A 19736-nucleotide genomic window follows, 5' to 3' on the forward strand; every position below is an offset into this window, starting at 1 on the left:
GCGCACGACGGGCCCCACGCCACGACGGAGTCGCTCTCTATCTCGGGAATGAGGATCCATTGGCGAGGAGGAACAGAAGGAGCTGGGGGAGCGGAAGTCACGCTGTCACTCTATTCCAATCCCACCCCCCACCATTCCTCCCTCCCTCCGCCCTTTCCTTCCTTGCATACGAGACCTTCAATTGTCGGTGTCATCAACGTAAGAAAACAAGTCAAAGAGAAAAATATTTCAGAGAAGTATGATGTAGCCAATCAATCTTCAGTGAATAGATTTTACTGTTGACACCCCCAAAACAATGCTGATAGGTTTTTTATTGGTGAATTTTGGAATTTTGTGGACTTAGTGGACAAAGGGAAGGTAGTAATCCATTTTTATCTCATGTAATAGTGCAAGATTGGAATGTTTTGTAGAAGAAGTCAGCATTGTCACTTCATTGTGCTTTGCAATTCGAGGAGAAAATTGATTAGAAAATGTCCATTGTATACAATTGTTTGTGACAAGTTCATATGCATTTGTACTAGAAGTTGGTTAGTCAATAGCATCAAGTGATAAGTGTGAGATAAACCTTTTAGACAATATGATTATACAAAGTAATTTTACATTTGGAATTTACAAACTATTGAAGAACAAGGACTATGAAGTCACAACACTTAAAATCAACAAGGTTGAACACAAAGAGAGTATGGACTAAGATATCTCTCACTTCCAACACCCGTTACTTGTAGGTGGTGGTTAGTGCCCTAATAATGAACTTCCATCCTTTGATGAATACATTCATCCAACATTCTACTGAGACTATCTATTGCTATCTTATTTACTAAAAGAATATGCCTTAAGCATATTTTCTACACTCTTGAGATCTTTTGTCCATTCATCTACCTTATTTCTTGGCCTTTTTATATACCAAGAGGCAATTCTATGACGAATAGCAACTTATCTAAAGTAATATCCTCTATAATATAACTTATTCTACTTTCACTTTTATTTACTTACTTTAACAACTTTAACACAAACAACATCGAAAAAAATGATGATGCAGTTAAATTCGATTGATATACAATATATGATGTCCATTGAATAATCTCATTAATAATAATATAATATTTTGTCATGTGCACTATAATTTTGAGATTCTTCAATCTTCTAAAATGTAGTTTAGGATTTAGGGTATAAGGGTTTAGGATTAAAAAAACATTTATTATCAAGAAGTATTCATTGATATTGTAGAGTTTTGAATTTTTTGTCTATAGTTTAATATTTTCAAATAACATACCATCATTTTTTGTTTTAGATGACTTATTGCACATAAAAAAATAATAAAAATATACTAACAACTTGTATTGCATTATATGCCTCCTAATATTGTACCTTCAATCATTCTAACAATTGTGATCAACATTCTTATACCATTGTATAAATATAATATATACAACCTCAACATACAACCAATACCAACAAGCTCTCTTGACATTATAGTACTAGTGATTGTGGCGTATGTAGATAATAGCTAATAACATAGTAGTACAACAAAACAATATAGTAATAGTGAAGTATCTAGCAATGCAATAATATAACATAATTCTACAAATAATTTTTTAAAAATACTATAGAAAAAAAAAAAAAAAAAAAAACTTTTAAATCTATTCCGTTTTGAACTACTGCACTAGAATTTGAAGAGAAGAAGACATTCTTATCAAGTAATAGATGATGAATCTTTATTCAAATTAGCGAACTATCTCTCACACTACATTGGAAGAATCTAAGAGTGCAAGTGTGAGTAGAAAGAACTCTTAAGCTATAAGGTATATTATTACCATTGAATTAGAATTTGATCTTTAAGATTTAAATAACCTACTACAATAGTAAGGTACATTAGAAAAGTTCTATAATTGGCTTAAAAATCATTTTTATTACTATGTAATAATGAAAATAAGTAAATAAATAGCAAAAAAAAATTAAAAAGAAACTATGATCAAAGTTGAGATTCTATTAAATTTGATTATCCACTTTACACAAAAGTGAATATGACAAAGGAACTTAAAAGAAACAAATAGTATATATTGGTTTGAAGCAAGGATGAGACTTATAGTACTTTACAAAAAATATTGGTTCTATAAACTTGGTTTAAGAATTCATTATTAGCTATCAAGGTCTTCAATGATATAATCAATTAGACAAAATAGGTCTTAAATGTGAATTCAATAATAAGCAATTATCCATGTAATAAATAGAATAGAAGATGGTGTAACCACTTTTATTAGACTTATTATTTTTGTTAGATTCTTTATAGACTACACCTACAATTGATTAAGTAAGTATATTTCATTAAGGCAAATACTAATAAGGAGGCTTGAATAATGGTACAAGAACAAAAAGTCATGATTATTATATATTAATTTTATAGGAAAATAGCCACTTCTAAGTCATTTAAAGAATTTCCGTGTGATTATAAAGTCTTATTTATCTTTGACTAGTATGAAAGTAATTTATTAATAACATCTAAAATAAGGAAGAAAGAAAAAACAAAATAAAACAAATACCAAAGAATATATAATTTAGAATGCTCCTTAATATGAGGCATAATAAGTATTAAATTAATAATAATAATAATAATAATAATAATAATCTAACTTAAATATATTTTTTTTAAAAATACAATGCACAAAGTAGTAACTAAATAAAATAATTTAAAAAATACAAACTAAATCAAGAACCAAATATTCCAATTAAAAGTCATGTATACAAATATAAAATATTTTAAACATTCTTGCACATAAACAAATATACCAAATAAAAGATATTGATGCATTGAAGAGACATTTAGAGGATGTTCTATCTTTTCTTTTTGTCTACATATAGCATTCATGAATCCAATATGTATTGTACTAAAAGATTTCAAATGAATCTAAAAAGATGCACAAAAAAACCAACCATCTTTGATATGTTGCAAGTCTTTGCATTGCCCATTGTTCTTCTCCAAAGTGATCAATATGTTGAGTGCTTTAACATTGTTTGAATATCAATCTTGCATGGAAGAATATGGAATACATAGCACTAGCATGTTTAGATCAATCAAAATCACACAATCCACTCTAAAATCACACCACTTGTATGAATATTTCCACAATCCCAACATTTCTTTACTTCCCCCAATGAGCTCACAATGGTATTAAACTTTCCAAATACAACCAACATCATCAATAAAAAACTTATAAAATAAAAAATAAATAAATGAAACTTCAACCTAGGATAAGAATTCAATTCAAGAAGTATGGTAGGCATATACCACCATCTAACCTATGCTTTAAGAATTGCAATAGACACTCAATTTCTTTACCAACTTCAAAAATACTTCCAATTCAATTTAAAAGCTTCTCAACACCAACACCACAACCACAACCCTTCAGATGATTGAATTGTAAAAACCATATTTATCATAATTCAAAGCAACTCTAAAATATTGTTTTGCATTTTCATAAAATCACCTAGTGTTGCACAATTGCAAACATTCACTCCAGATTCTAAAAAATTGGCAACTTCATTGAGACCCAATTGGGACCAAGAGACAACCGAAACCACACTAAAATAAAACTAAAATAAACAATTGTTACAACATAAACAGAACAAAATTAAACAAAATCCACTGAGCAATCCACCTTGGCAAATGTTGCACAATCCAACCACCTGCAATATAACCAAGCCCTACTCTTCCACAATCCAACCACCTGCATGACAACCAAGCCCTACTCCTCCACAATCCAACCAACTGCTATACAACCATACAACCAAGCTCTCCTGTGCCAATTCCCAAACTTCCTGCAGTTTCCAACGTTCCAGATCCTTGCAAGAAGAACCGGTAAAGCAGAGCGACGCAGATAGCGGGAAGGCCAAGCCGATGTCAAAACGCCATTGATAGCCTCCTGTTCAGCTTGACCCTTGGCGGCGCTTCCATGGGAATGCGAACAGCAACCAGAACGGAAGGAGAGCGACGGGGTTTGGGAGGCGAGGGGCGGAAAATCAGTGGCTGACGAGCAGAGGCTTTTCAACTCAGCGACGCGCAGGGCTTTGGCAAAGCTCGAGTGGGTATGTTTAACGCGATCCATTCATGATCTGCATCCATGAGGAACTGTCATTGCTCCGCCAAAATCAAAAACCATGAGCAAGCTTGGAGTCCGTATACAAAGTTGTAGGATCTATGTGCGTGGTGGACAGCGGGGTGGTATACCATGCTCCTCCGTCAGAAAAGCATGACGCACTCACCTCCAAGGTACCTGGGGCATCTGATCAAAGAAACTATCACTCAACATCACAACACGGTGCCTGGCAGAACCATTAAACCTGCGCTGCGGGAGGTCCTGTCACAGGTCCCGAAAACTGGGGAAGAACACGCCTTTTCCAAAAGAGGCGCACTGATAAGTCATTGGCCCACTGTTCACTAAACGTCCGTTGGGTGAAAAACATTCACATTTTACATGATTTTCCCCAATACGTAAATTGCATCGACCTGCCATCGTGTTTGGGCAAAGAGAAAAAACCTCGAATTCTACCTCCCACCCCATTGCAAATCTGAGAAACCAAGAGGAGAAAACATAGCCCTCGCAACGATAGTTTGGCAGGGTCCCACTGCCACCCTCGACATTCACAACAGTCAACAAACTTTAAAATTGGAACATGATGAATTAAAGACCCGACTCAATTCGGGCTGCATGCCGAAACAACCTAATAGCTTGACTATTGGTCTAAGCCTCGGGCTTGGCAAGCGATGCGCGTGAAGCACGCTTCTTGGCCAAACTCTCACTACGGTGCTCCCGCTGCTCCTTAATGCGAAGAGCCAAGAGTTTCTGGTACTCTGCTGCCTCGGTCTTGGCTTTGGCGACACGCGCCTTCTTGATTGCCACTCTACGGCGCTTCCTCTGCAAAGTCAAAGGAGTCACAAGCCTCTGGATCTTCGGTGCCTTGCTCCTCTTCTTGCCTGAAAGCACGCACGCAGACGTCAGTAGAGGGCTCCTCGCAACAATGGCCCCCGCTCTACATCGGCGACTGCACGAAAGGAAGCATGGCAAAATACGACACCCACATCAGGAGCCATGACTGTACCTGTGGCCGATACAAAGCTGCGACGATAGGTGTTGACGTATTTCCTCACATCATCCTCCTTGGTGAGATTGAAGAGCTTGCGAATTTTGGTGGCTCTCTTCGGACCCCTCATTCTGGGCTTCTCAATATCAGTGAGTCCAGGCAAGTCATTATCACCTGCGACAACCACAGCCAGAAGTGGGTTCATAATCATCCCCACCCCCTCCCCCCCAAAAACAAACTAGCATATTCGACACAACTATACCGGATCCAACTCAATAAACTAGCGGCGCAGGAGGATCCTAACAACGACCTTGCTGCTTGGCAACGCGGCCCCGACGTACCCACAAACCACCTGCTTCCAGCCACCTCAATGCCATTGCACGGACAGGGAAAGGAAATTAGCAGCCTCCGACGAACCTCTCCGTGGACGTTGATTCATTTATCCTAGCAAAGACACTGACTGACCTTGCTTGACGATAACCAGGTTCAACACCGAGAGGTCTGGGCTAACGATGCATCCCCTCACGGACTTACGCCTCCGCTCCCCGTTGCGCCTCCCGTATCCCCTGAAGCAAGAGACCCCTGCAACAACACACAATAATCGTTACAAAAGGGAGAACTAAATTCTCGCACCCATACTGAGCCCATCAAACCACTCCACAACCCCACTCAACGCTTGTTGCACAAGAGGAGCAGCGAGGACATAAATGTCTCGTTCAGACTAGCCTACTTCATGACACCAACACCCGTGTCTATCTATCGCCATACCTCTGTGCATCAGGAGCTGCACACGGCCTTGAGTGAGAACTCCCTGCTTCATTGGGAAACCCTGCTTGTCGCAGCCTCCCATGATCTTGAAGACATACCCCTTGAACTCATCTCCCAGCTGGTCACCGCTGACCTCCTGGGCCAATCTCTTGTCGTAGAATTGGCGACTGAACACAAGCACCAAACAAAGCCGAAGACCGATAAGAGAGCTCCCATGCTAGGCGTATATAAAGGTGGCGCATTCCTGAATCTCGCACTGCCTATCTGAAAGGGGTGATACGTTTGCAAAACTCCAAACCCTAAAAAGCAGTGCAAAACGCAGGCGCGAACAAGAGAGCACGTAAAATTGCAGGCGAACATCCACCGACAGACTGCAAAGGGTCGCAAAGAACCAAGCCACTTACAGCTTAGCGTCGTCATCGATCTCAACCTTCTTCTGGCACCCCGTAGTGGGGTTGGCGATGTTGAGCTGCAGTCAGGAACGCAACCAAATTAGGAAGACCGGAAACAGAGAGGTACAGAGAGCAGCGCAGGCGAACAATAGAACATGGAGATGGAAGGAAGCGTGCAAGAGTCTCACCTTCATGGTGCTGGCGATCCGATGGGAGGGGGGCTAAGCGAAGTGCGCGAAGGCGAAAGAGGAACCACGGTTCCAAGCTTCTCCGATTAACCCCTGCCTCGCCCCGTTTAGGGTTTCGCTCGCCCCGGCCCTTTCCGTTCCGTTCCCAACACCGTTCCGCAAACCTCCCCTCCCTCCGTCCCTCACGTTCATGCCACCACGTTTACTTCCCAATTCCTCCAATCCTATCCAATCCCAGCATTGTTTAATTCATTGGTCATGTCCATGTACCAGTCTTGTGATCTGCCTTCTTTCCTTTTCCTTTCTCATTTCTACAGGTCTTATACTCCAACCAATCTTTCTTCTTCTTCTTCTTCTTTTTTAATAAAAAATTCTTGACTTTTTAATGTTCCCAACATCCATGAATAATATTCATCTTGGTGTCAGTACACTTGACAAATACATGCCAATCATTAATAGTGTTGTTTTTGTATTGATTAGTAATGTCTATATGCATTTGACAATGTAGTAGTGATGGCTTCTTTGTCATTACTGTTGGTTGCAACTAGTTGCTTTGAACAAATTGTTCACCTTGTTGGAACACAGAATGACATTGGCATGACTAGTGTGGTTAAGAAAATGCTTCAATTGCAGTTTTTATTATGCATGCTATGAGTTTATGCAAGACTTCTTGTTCATTGGCACAAGACAAAACTTGCAATTGATATATTTCAACAAGAGAATCCCTTGGAATAAGCCTTTTGCTTATGCAACTTACAAATACAAATCTAATACAATTTTGAGTTCATATTTCACATACTTAAAGCCCTTATTGTGTCAATTTTGTATGAGATTATTTTATTGAACTTTTTTAAAAGTCTTATTTAATAAAATAATAAGCAATTTTTTGTGGTGCAATATGTTGTATTAAAATTAACTATAACTTGTTTATATCTATGGATAACAATTATAAGTGAGTATTCATGTATCTTATGTACAAATAAATTGCTATTGTAATGTATATATCTAATTTTACAATCATATATATATGTATATATATATATATATATATATATATATAGTCCTATTTGACTATGACTTATAAGGCTTTTTTTATTAAATCCTCCTTCTAATTGTGGTTCTATTATTATTGCAGAGACAAGGTAATTTTTCAAACATGTTTTGAATACCTTTTTATGTATGTACTTGTTGAAGGAAAGAACTCTTTAAGTAGTTGCTAATGGTCAATAGAGTATAAGTGTTGTTAGGGATATCCCATAAGGTTAGGTGCTGGTCTATAGTGCATTAGAGTACAAGGAGAAGGCTGGTCCTAGGAGATATCCTATATGGGTTGTAGCACTTGGTACCTTGGTACTAGTATATAAGGAAAGGGTTGGCATGGGAAGAATTATCTCATACCACACTCTATTTGTTAAAGTGCAACCTTCCTGGTCCTAACTTACTTATGTAGAGTATGCTTTCTATGTTTCAACAGGTTATGGGCCCACATTCTCTTACCAAGTAAGTTGTTCTTGCATTATTTCTTTGTTGCTTGTTTTTGGTGGTTGAGATCTTATGGTAGAGTATTGCTAGTGAATTATTGAAGTCATTGTTCCTGGATATGTGAGTGTATGAGCTTAGTGCAAGACCTTGATAGTGTCTTTGCTGAAGGAGCACTAGTATTTGAGAGTTTATGAGAAAGTGAGTCATTTTGAGTGAAGTGATGTGAGAGAGACGTTTGAAAGTCATAAAATCACATTACAAACCATTTCCCATGATTTAGACGTAATTTGGACTCAAAATATGCAAAAAGTTGCAAAACAGCGAATTCTGGGTTTGTAGTTCAGCAATCTTTAAGTAGTCATATCTTTTGTATTACAACTCCAAATCAAAAGTTTTTTGGACCTACTTGTAGCTTGAGATGGCATCTTTTGAGGGTGATAGCTTAAGAGTTGTTGAAAAGTTTAGAGGTGACAACTTTCACCACTGGAAGGCCAAAATGGAGCTACTTTTGGCGTCATTGGATCTTTGGGAGATAGTAGATGAGGAGGAACTTACACCTGGGGTAGAGGCAAGCATCAAGGAGCAAAAGGACTTCAAAAGACGAGAGAAGAAGGCTTTTGGCATAATTGCCACCAATTTAGATGAAAGAAACTTTGCTCATGTCATTTCTTGCAAAGGGGCAGCAGATGCATGGAAGACTCTTTGCAATGTCTATGAAAGTAGGAATCTCTCCAATGTGCTATGGTCAAGGCAAAAATTCTTCACCGTGAAGATGGAAGAAGGTGAAGATCTCATGGCTCATGTGAATAAGGTAAAAGTACTTACAAACCAACTTGCTGTTGTTGACAAGCCTTTACTTGAAGAAGATGTTGTGATGACATTGCTTTCAAGCCTTCCGGACTCCTATTCCTCCCTCATTGTAGGATTGGAGTTCATTTCAAGGAAAGACCTTACTTTGGATTATGTCACGGCAAGACTATCCCATGAAGTGACCAAAAGAAAACAAAAGGAGTCTATTGGGGAGCAATCAGTACTATTTACAAGACCAAGTAAGGCAAGTGCCCCTTTTCAACGTTATCCTCCTAAAACTTGTTACATTTGTGGAAAACTAGGCCATTTTGCTAGAAATTGTTTCAAGGCAAAGAGAGGAGAAAGAGAGAATGCCAACAATGCTTTTCATGACCATGGAAGTGAAGACTTTGCATTCATGGCAAAACAAACTCCTTCCATGCTTGATATGAGCAAATGGATTGTGGATTCCGGATGTACCAAACACATGACTCCATACAAGTGTTCATTTAACACTTATCAACCAATTCCAGCAACCAAGGTTTGGTTAGGTGATAATAGTATGGTACAAGCCATTGGAATTGGCACCATTGTAGTGGAGGTGGTGGTGAAGGGCATAAGCAAGAGAATCACTCTCAAGGATGTGTTGCATGTACCAAAGATGAAGAAGAACCTCCTTTCGGTGAATAAACTTGTAATTCATGGGTGCAAAGTGCAATTTAACATGAATGGATGTTTTGTGAGAACCATAGAAGGCAAAAAAGTAGCAAAAAGGACTAGGGATGGCAATCTCTATATTATCAATTGCAAGAGGATCAATGGAGTGGAAGTTACTGCCTTTGCTGAATTTCCATCAAATGAAGACAAGGTAGGCATTTGGCATCAAAGACTTGGGCATTTGAATGCCAAAAGCATGAAGGAGCTTCAATCCATGGTAAGTGGCTTAGACCTTGGCAATTCTACCATGAATCTTGCTTGTGAGGGATGCATTCAAGGCAAACAACATAGGACACCATTTCCTAGTGGAGTTGCAACAAGAGCAAACCAATTGCTAGAGCTTGTGCATTCGGATGTTTTTGGACCCATGAGGACACCATCTATGAGTGGAGTAAGGTACTTTGTCACATTTATTGATGACTTCGCAAGGAAGGTATGGATTTACATCATCAAGGCCAAGAGTGAGTGTTTTGCCAAGTTTAAGGAGTGGAAAGCACTTGTGGAGAAGCAATGTGAGCACAAGATTAAGGTGCTGTGATCGGACAATGGAGGTGAGTATTTGTCCAAACACTTTGATGAGTTATTGAAGCATGAAGGCATTGCAAGACAAACCTCCACTCCCTACACCCCACAACAAAATGGAGTTACTGAAAGAGCAAATCGTACCATTGTGGAGATGGCAAGGAGTATGATTCATGCTCAAAAACTTGGGTATGAGTATTGGGCGGAAGCTGTGGTAAATGCCGTGTATACAAGAAATAGGTGTTCCATAAGTGTACTTGAAGGAATGACTCCCCAAGAAGCTTGGACTAGTAACAAACCTTGCATATCCCGCATGAGGATTTTTAAGTGCATTGCATATGTCAAGGTTCCAGATAGTATGAGAGGCAAACTTGATGCAAAGGGCACAAGATGTGTATTCCTTGGTTATTGTGAAGGCACCAAGGCATATAGGCTCATATGTTTAGATACCAAAAAGATCATCAAAAGTCGTGATATAGAATTCTTGGAGCATAAGAGTGGTAGTGAAAAGTGGGAGATGTGTCCAAGTGGGAGTAGTGGTGTGTTTGTGGACACATCTTCAATTCCAGCAAACAAACAAAAAGATGAAGAAGAGCCCAATACTATGAAGACTTCAATTCCAGCAAGATACAACAAGGACAATCAAGAAAATGAAGATGAAGAATATCAACCAATGAGTAAGACAAAGAACTCCATGAGCCATACAAGGCAGCAAGAGGTGCATGAAGGCTCATCTCCTTTACATGAAAGAAGATATCCAACACGTGAGAGAAGACCACAAGGTGAATGGTGGAAGAACCACATCTTTCCACAAGTAAGTGAAGACCATGCCAATGTTGCTCTTCTTGATGATCCATTGACTTTGTGTGATGCAATGAGGTGTGGTGATGCAATGAAGTGGGAGATTGCCATGCAAGAAGAATACAAATCTCTTATAGACAATGAGACATGGGATTTGACTCCACTTCCACCAAATCGATCAGCAATTAGATGTAAGTGGGTGTTTAGAACCAAGAGAGATGCTATGGACAATGTTGTGAGGTACAAGGTAAGATTGGTTGCCAAAGGCTACTCACAAGTTGCTGGAGTGGACTTTAATGAGACATTTGTACCCGTGGCCAAGTTCACCACCATTAGAACCATAGTAGCAATTGGAGCATCAATGGACCTTGAAATGCATCAAATGGACGTCAAGACAATATTTTTGAATGGAGAATTGGAAGAAGACATCTACATGGAGCAACCTCAAGGATTTATTGAACAAGACAAACACCACCTTGTTTGCAAGTTGAAGAAGTCATTGTATGGATTGAAGCAATCACCAAGAGCATGGTACCAACGCATTGACTCATTCTTTGTGAAGGAAGGTTTTGTAAGGAGTGAAGCTGACCATTCTTTGTATGTATTGCAAGCCAAGGACTTCTTGCTGGTTGTGATCCTCTATGTAGATGATTTAATCATCTTAAGCAACACCATGGTAAGATTGGATTGGTTGAAGAAGAAATTAGAGAGAGAGTTTGAGATGAGTGATTTGAGAGAGCTCCATTATTGTTTGGGTGTGGAATTCACAAGAAGTAGAGAATCAAAGACCATCACATTGAGCCAAAGCAAGTAAATTGAAGAAGTGTTGAAACAATTCAACATGGGAGATTACAAGCCCATTGGAACTCCTTTGGAGGCCAACTTGAAGTTGATGAAGCTCACGGATGAGGAGTATACAGAAGTTAAGCATCAAATGCAAGGCATACCATACAAGGCAACAATAGGCTCACTCATGTATGCAATGGTAGGCACAAGGATGGATCTTGCATTTGTAGTAAGTGTTGTAAGCCAACACATGGAAAAACCAAGTCCTATGCATTGGGCAACCATACAAAGAATCATGAGATACTTGAAAGGCTCTTTGAACCTCAAACTATGTCTTGGAGGAGATAATATTGCATTACATGGATATTGTGATGCGGATTGGGCTGGAGATGCAAACGATAGAAGATCAACAATGGGCTATGTATTCTTTGTTGGAGTGGGAGCCATATCTTGGAATTACAAGAGACAACCAACCATTGCAAGGTCCACAATGGAGGCGGAGTACATGGCAGCAAATCATGGAGCAATGGAGGCAATTTGGTTGAGGTTGTTATTGGAAGATATTGGACTTGTGCAATTGGAGGCCACTCCATTGAGGTGTGACAATCAAGGATGTCTTGCTTTTGCAAAGAATCCAAAGCATCATGCAAGAACCAAGCACATTGATATTCAGCATCATTTCATAAGAGAGAAGATAGAAATGGGGGTTATTGATATGATGTATTGTGAAACCAAAGACATGTTGGCTGATTTATTGACAAAAGCCTTAGTTAGAGAAAGACACAATAAGTTGAGTAAGGCATTAGGATTGATAGCTAATTGACCAATAGCAAAGTGGGAGTGTTGAAGGAAAGAACTCTTTAAGTAGTTGTTAATGGTCAATAGAGTACAAGTATTGTTAGGGATATTCCATAAGATTAGGTGCTGGTCTATAGTGCATTAGAGTACAAGGGGAGGGCTGGTCCTAGGAGATATCCCATATGGATTGTAGCACTTGGTACCTTGGTACTAATATATAAGGAAAGGGTTGGCATGGGAAGAATTATCTCATACCACACTCTATTTATTAAAGTGCAACCTTCCTGGTCCTAACTTACTTGTGTGGAGTATGCTTTCTATATTTCAACAGTACTTTGTCTTTTTGAAGCAATTCTACTTGAAATTCTACTTAAAGCTCTATCCAAAGATCCTTCCAAAGCTTCAACTTCAAACTTCTTGCATTTTTTTTATATATATTTAAATTAACAAAAAATTAAAATAATCCAATGGCTTTTATCCTAACTTCTTTACATTCACTTTACTGATGTGTTGTAGTATATGAATTATAATTTTGAAATGTCCCAAGCAGTTGACTACATAAGCTACAATATATAGGTTAAAGATTAAATATGTAGGTTTTTTTTGTCAAAGTACAAGTAAATTTATTTTTAAAAAATTCTTTTTAAGCCATAGAATTTGTGATCAATTCTAATATCAAGAACACATTGTTTCAAGCTAGTGAAATTTCTTTATGAAAAGATTTAAAGAAAAAAAAATTTAACCATTTATGGCACTTTACTATAATTGATGATTCATAATATTAAATAAATAAAAAAATCAAATTTATTCAAGTCATGCAACATAAAAATAAAACATCCATTAAAAAAAAAATTTAGATCCAATTATAGATGAATTTATAAAGACATTTGTTAGAAGATTAATATATTTAGTATGTGATTTTTACTAAAATAATCATCAATTTTAATTGATAATACAAGGATGCTTTTTGATTTTTTAATTTTTTAATCTTTTAAATTCTTCATGAAAATTTCATTGAATTTAATATAAATGTGTACATTACCTCAAAAGGCTATTAATTCAAAAGGCTATTTTAAAAGTTGGTATTATTAAAAATATGAAAAAATAAGCAAATATAACAAAATTTGAGTGATTTTAGAGAGTATGTATCTTCTACTTCATATGGATTGCACATTTTGCAAAGGTAATAAATCCATTATGTAAATTTTTAAGGAAAGACGATATTTTTAAATAAATAAATAAACTAAAGCTATAAAGAAGTTTATTTATTTCTTTATTTTTTTATTTTTACTTCCAAATTTAAAGAAAAAAAATTGTAAATGTAGAAGATCCATAATTGTAATAATTGATGCTAGTCTAGTTAGAATTGCTTTAACAATATGATAAGATGATGAAAATACAAATGCATATATGATAAGATTTTAGGCAAAGGTTTTTGATGCCAAATAAATAATGTGTACATAAGTTAAATGAGAATTTTTGGATGTAGTGATTACAATTTAGAATTAAAAAGAATCCTTACTTTATCCATTAATAGTTATAAAAATGGATTGTCTACCTTAATTGGACATGATTGCAAGCTATTGTATACTAGATTTTTTAATTTTGAGATATATAATACATCAAGTATAAGAATCTAAAAAAATTAGTGTATTCCAAAGAAAGATAATCTAATATAAAATATGTTATTATAAACAATGCATTGTGATGAAATATGAAATACACACACATATATATATATATATATATATATATATATATATATATATATATATTGATATAAAAGTTGATGTAAGTACAAAATTTATTTTAATGAATTATCAAAGAAATAAGATGCATTTTTGTATGTACCAATAAAGTTTGTTTTTTTACATATTCCCCAAAAAAAACATTTCCAAATACCTTATGCATTGTTTTTGGATTGTAAATTAAACTTCAAGATTAGTTCCAAAAAAATTTACAATCAAATGCTTAATGCATTTTAATGCTCATTTTCACATAATACAATACAAATTTCTATCTTAACATGTTATCCTTGCATGGGCTAAACCATCATCTACATCCTTCATTTCTATTTAATTAGCAAAAATATATGGTTATCCTAATACAATTGAATATGTGGATATATTTTATATAAATATTTTTTCTATAAGTAATATAGTTTATGAGTACCTTAATATTTAAAAAATATATATATAAATCTATATCAAAATTATTTTATAATCTTATTATTTATTCATATTTAAAATTAATTGGCTATTGTAAAAATAAAATTCATCCCTCAATCTAAATTACAAATTAGTATCAATTAGAAGTTTATTATAATAGGTGATATGAAGTAAGAAGCATAATCAATAAGAAAGAAAAGAAGGAATAAAAAAATAAAAAAATAAAAAAAAAACAAGTGAAAGAAGCAGACCAAAAGAAATTTATAATTCAAAACTATGTACAATATATTTTATAGATTTTTACTTTATAAGTGATAAAAGATAAAACTAAAAATTAAATGTGCATAATATTTTTTTAATCTTTTCAACAACATAAAAAAATCCAAGTTACTATATTGACTTATGTTAATTTAAAAACACAAAAGTAAAAGAAAATATAAAAAATCATGTAATTAAAAGTTACTTCAAGTTAAATTTGATTATGTGGTTAAATATTTGAGCCTCACCAAGGCTCACAAGTATTGTGTAAAATGTATTATAAATACTAAAAGGCCTTATTGTAATCTTTAGAACTACTTTTAAAATTCTATAATTTATATGAAATAAATTCATAATTAAACCTGCATCTATGAAGCTTCTTTATAAGATACTATTAAATCTACCTACATTTACCTCCTACTTAACTATTCTTATCTATGTAATTGTATATCTTTATGACATCAAGCACCTTTCTAGGAACGAGTTCCATATGAGCATGTCTATGTGTATATGTATGTATCTTTGTATGATTTAAAAGAAAAATAAAAATTATAATAATAATAATATAAATTACTACTATTTGGATTAAGATTTACAAAAAATGAAAAAAATAGAATAAAAAAGAATTTAAATATATATATGAGATTATTTTATCGAATTTTTTTAAAAGTCTTATTCTTCAAAATAATAAGCAATTTTTTGTGGTACAATGTGTTGTATTAAAAAAAACTATAATTTATTTTGTATCAATAGATAATAACTATAAGTAAATATTTATTTATATTATGTATAAATAAATTAATATTATATATATAATAATAAAAAATAAAGAAAGAAAAATTAACATTCAACTATCTTGTTTTATTTGTTTTATCATACAAGCTTCTTTTGTTAAAATACATATATTTTTTAAAATTCAACTTTTTGTATGATTTATATCATATTTCTTTTAATAATTATTTTTTATATTCAAGAATAGTATTTTTATTATTTATTTATTTATTTATCTATATTTCAAAATCAATAGAAAAACTAATTAAATAGAAGCATATGCATGATATTATAATATTCTTAATTAAATTTGATTTTGCGTCTACTTCTTTATAATTGGTTAGGAACATTATATTTAATAAGTATACAATTTGAAGGTGGATTAGAAATTATTTTTATTCATATCATCCATTACAAAAATCATCTTTCTATTTTAGTTTTATTGTCATATTAATTATTTTCATTGAAAATATTAAAATATGATCTTTTGTCATTTTTTTTTGCTAAAAATGCTTTAAATTGTGATATAGTGTCAAGGACAAGAACTTGATGAAAGAAAATAAAAAAGTGAGACTTTTTCAAATAAATATGAAAAAATAGAAATAAGAAATTATTTATATTAAAAAAAATTAGAATGGCTATTGCCAAAAGATAAAAAAACTAGAGGTTTCTTGAAATTAGATTCAAAGTAAGAAAGGAATTAACAAGAGTGAAGAAGGCTTTATTCTTAATTTTATATATACTATCTAACTAAGAGCTATGTAGTGATGTATTATAAGACCTCTAAAATGTATTGACTTTGTACAATACATATCTTAACTTCGAAACAAGTTTTCTATATGGACGTCTCATAATTAGTTTATTCTGCAAACTTTCAACATGTATATTATGTGGTAAACTTATTGAAAAAGTTTCTAATCTATAAATCAACTAAAAACATATACAAAGTCAAAGTAATGTCTATTTAATTTCTAAAAAGCTTTTTATAGAAGATATTATAAATTTAATATATTTTTATGTACTTCTATCTATTTATAATATTTAGGTAATAATTATAATAAATATATGTCTTTAATATTACCTCTTCTCTTCCAAGAATGAGTTCAATGAAGAATAGTGATCACTTGTTGAAAAGGTCTAAGATTTTACAAATTATATTTGGCACATAGTCAAATTTTTGTTTCCTTTAAATTAGTTGAGAGGTTCTTTCTTCTATCTTTATATTCAATTCTAAGACTAAAAGACTACCTTTTTTTTTTGGTCATTGTTGAAATTTTTATTTCTTTGTGGATTCTTTTTTTTAATATAATTAGGAATTTCTAAGCCAATCCAACTTAAAATTGTGAGAAAATCTCTAAGAACTGCACTAATGTCACTCAGCTACCAACTTGAAAGGTGAAGTAAAAGTTCCAACAGTGATTTCTCCTTCTTCAACGATTTACTTCAATTTAAAATTGGTGTACAACTTGATCTTCAAGTCTTTTAATACTATGCCAAATTTCACCTTGATCCAACTTGTAGAGCTTTAGATACACAAAAATCCTACTTAACTTCAAACTGCCAATTTTTGTTATGTTTTTGTACCAAAACCTAGATATCTTTCAATTGCATTGTTTGATTATCACAAAATTTCACATACATTTAAAACACCTAATTATCCAAGCATTGTCAAATTTTGAACTATAGATGTGATACCAATTTTCGAACTAGCGAAGAATACTAGCCATATTTTCATTGTATAAATCCCAAGTTGCCAATACAAACCATGACTTCCAACAACAATTGTTAAATCTTTCCAAATCCTATCAAAATTAGCCTTATGTCTTTGAAAGAAGGTCCAACCTAGCTCTCAAACCTTAATCTTTGATCTTCAAATGAATCCCTATTTTGCCCTAGGCAGTCGTTTTAGTGGCCAAAGGTCTAATTTCAACCATGTTTGACAAACAATCGACCTCTAGGTATCAATTTAATCTATCTTAAGGATTTTTTAGTCCAACCTTATTTTTAACTTAATTTTGGTATCAACTATATTAATTCTTTATCTCTTGTAATCTGATTTTATCCATTTATGGTCTTTCTAAAGTAGTAAAATAGTTTCAACAGCCTAGAAGAAAAAATTGGTGACTAATCTTCAACCTATGAACTATTAAGATAAGAAAATAACCTGAGAGGCTTTTATAAAGGCCATGTTTAGATACCTTGAATTATTATTGAATCAAGATAATTAGATATTAATTAGAAATTCAATTTTGAGTGTAATTTCACAATATAGTTGTATTACATCACGTTATGTACTTTGTCTTAATTTGTGCATCTTCTAGCATGCATCAAATGAACCATATGCCATAATTAGTATCACACTATCTATTCATTTTTTTCATCAAACCCTTCATTTTTATTTTTACTATCCTCTTCAAAACAATTGTCTTTTAAAAAATATTGATATTTTTACGATGATCTTCCATATTGATTTCTCTATCTTGTCTTTTAAAAATCTTCACTCGCTTCCCAGCAATAGATATCTTCAACCTCATACCATCTAACTCCCTTAATGAGTATGTGACATTATTATGAACCGTTACTATGACACCTGATCAAAGCTAACATTTTTAAAATATCCGCAAAGTACTATATTATTTATCTAGACTACTATATAAATAAGTACCAAATCACCTTTTTCAATTACTCTAGGGTTCATTTAATGTTACATATTAAATCAAATCTTATTTTCCAATCTTGCCTTTTGTAATCTTTTTAATGTTAGTTCCACATCTTCCAATCTTTGTTCAAGTTGAACTCTAATAGCTAATAATTCTTCCTTTGTCAATCTATTTTCATATGGTAGCATATTCCAAGTTGGTACATGTTCTTCAATTAGCATAATTGGTTTTTGACGTGTCTTAAGTTCTATTGGCATATATCTTGTCATTAAACTGTGTGTTGTTTGATTAACTCATAATGTATAAGGTAGAAGTCAAGGCCATTCTCTCATTCTTCCATTACAAGCTTTAAGTAAGGATTTTACAATCGATTGATGTCCATGTTCACTCTTTACATTCCCTTGTAGATTATAAGCAATAGTCAATGATAATTTAATCCCATATTTCTTAAAAAACTCACGAGCTTCATGTGCATCCAATTCTCTATGATCTACAGTAATCATTCTTACATAGCAACAAATAACATTCTCAAGTAAAAACCTATAAATTTTCTCTGTGGACTTTCTTCTTAGTACCATGTCTTCTACTTTGTTTGATAAATCTTCATGAGCCAAAACTAAATATCTCATTTGCCTTAATCCTATCGGCATTATAACCAAATCCACAACCCATTTAAAATAAATAAATAAAGGATATGTCAAATGTAACTTATCTTGATGTTGTATATTTGAATATATTTGACAAATTACACAAGATTCTAAAACTGAAGCTACATCTCGATACATATTCTTCTACTAATATCGTTCCTTCAATTTAGCAAAAGTAGTCTAAATTCCTCTATGTCCTACTATCATGATATAACATGACTAATAGGTAAAAGAGTGTAGAAATTATTATAATGTAGGAGATCTTAGTTCAAAGTATTAGAGCAAATTATCTTAGAAATATAATTAATAGTAAAAAAAGGTAGTAAAATTAAAAGGTACCAATGTTGCCTTTTTAAAAAGGTGACTTCTACTTATTTTGTAAGACTATAAATAAGGTAAAATAAAGAAGATTAAAAAAATAAATGATATAAGCATCTTTAAAAGAAAGTTACGAGTAAATTAAACCAAAATTTATCTAGAAAAATTAGATATTGATACTCAAAGAGGGTCAATTATGAATTAGGATTGAAATCAGACCCTGAGGCACAAAACTAAGTCTCAACGATGACTCTAAGGTTCTATCATGGACATATTCATGTAAGCTAGTAATTATATATATAAATAGATAGAAGTAAGTAAAAGTAGGTAAAAGTAAGTTAATTCTATAGTATTTAATATAATAGCTTCCTAGAAGCATCATAGATGCTACTTTGACTTCATAGGTATCTTTAATTGACTTTTTGGATTAGAAACGTGGTCAACAAGTTGGCCATGTGCAACACATGTTATTAGCTTGAAGATCAAGCTAACTATGTGGCCTACACGTAGAAAAACTTGCCTTGTAAGTCAAGGCATGTGTCCTACAAAGTCAATACATATTAAAGGTCCTATAGAACGTCACCATGTAGCC

General features: G+C 33.6%; 1 protein-coding gene across 1 annotated transcript; it reads right to left on the minus strand.

The window, feature by feature from the left end:
• Positions 1-4654: 4654 nt before the first annotated feature.
• Positions 4655-6476, minus strand: LOC149987784 (small ribosomal subunit protein eS6-like). Its single transcript, XM_090256627.1, has 6 exons — positions 6428-6476; positions 6252-6316; positions 5848-6014; positions 5545-5661; positions 5098-5253; positions 4655-4972 (listed from the first exon to the last, which is right to left on the minus strand). Exons 1-6 carry the CDS (start codon positions 6431-6433, stop codon positions 4740-4742), a joined length of 744 nt encoding a protein of 247 aa, XP_090112753.1. The 5' UTR covers positions 6434-6476; the 3' UTR covers positions 4655-4739.
• Positions 6477-19736: the final 13260 nt, after the last annotated feature.

The sequence above is a fragment of the Physcomitrium patens genome, chromosome 15 (assembly GCF_059467195.1).
Source record: "Physcomitrium patens ecotype Gransden chromosome 15, ASM5946719v1, whole genome shotgun sequence".
In the NCBI taxonomy this organism is placed as follows: domain Eukaryota; kingdom Viridiplantae; phylum Streptophyta; class Bryopsida; order Funariales; family Funariaceae; genus Physcomitrium; species Physcomitrium patens.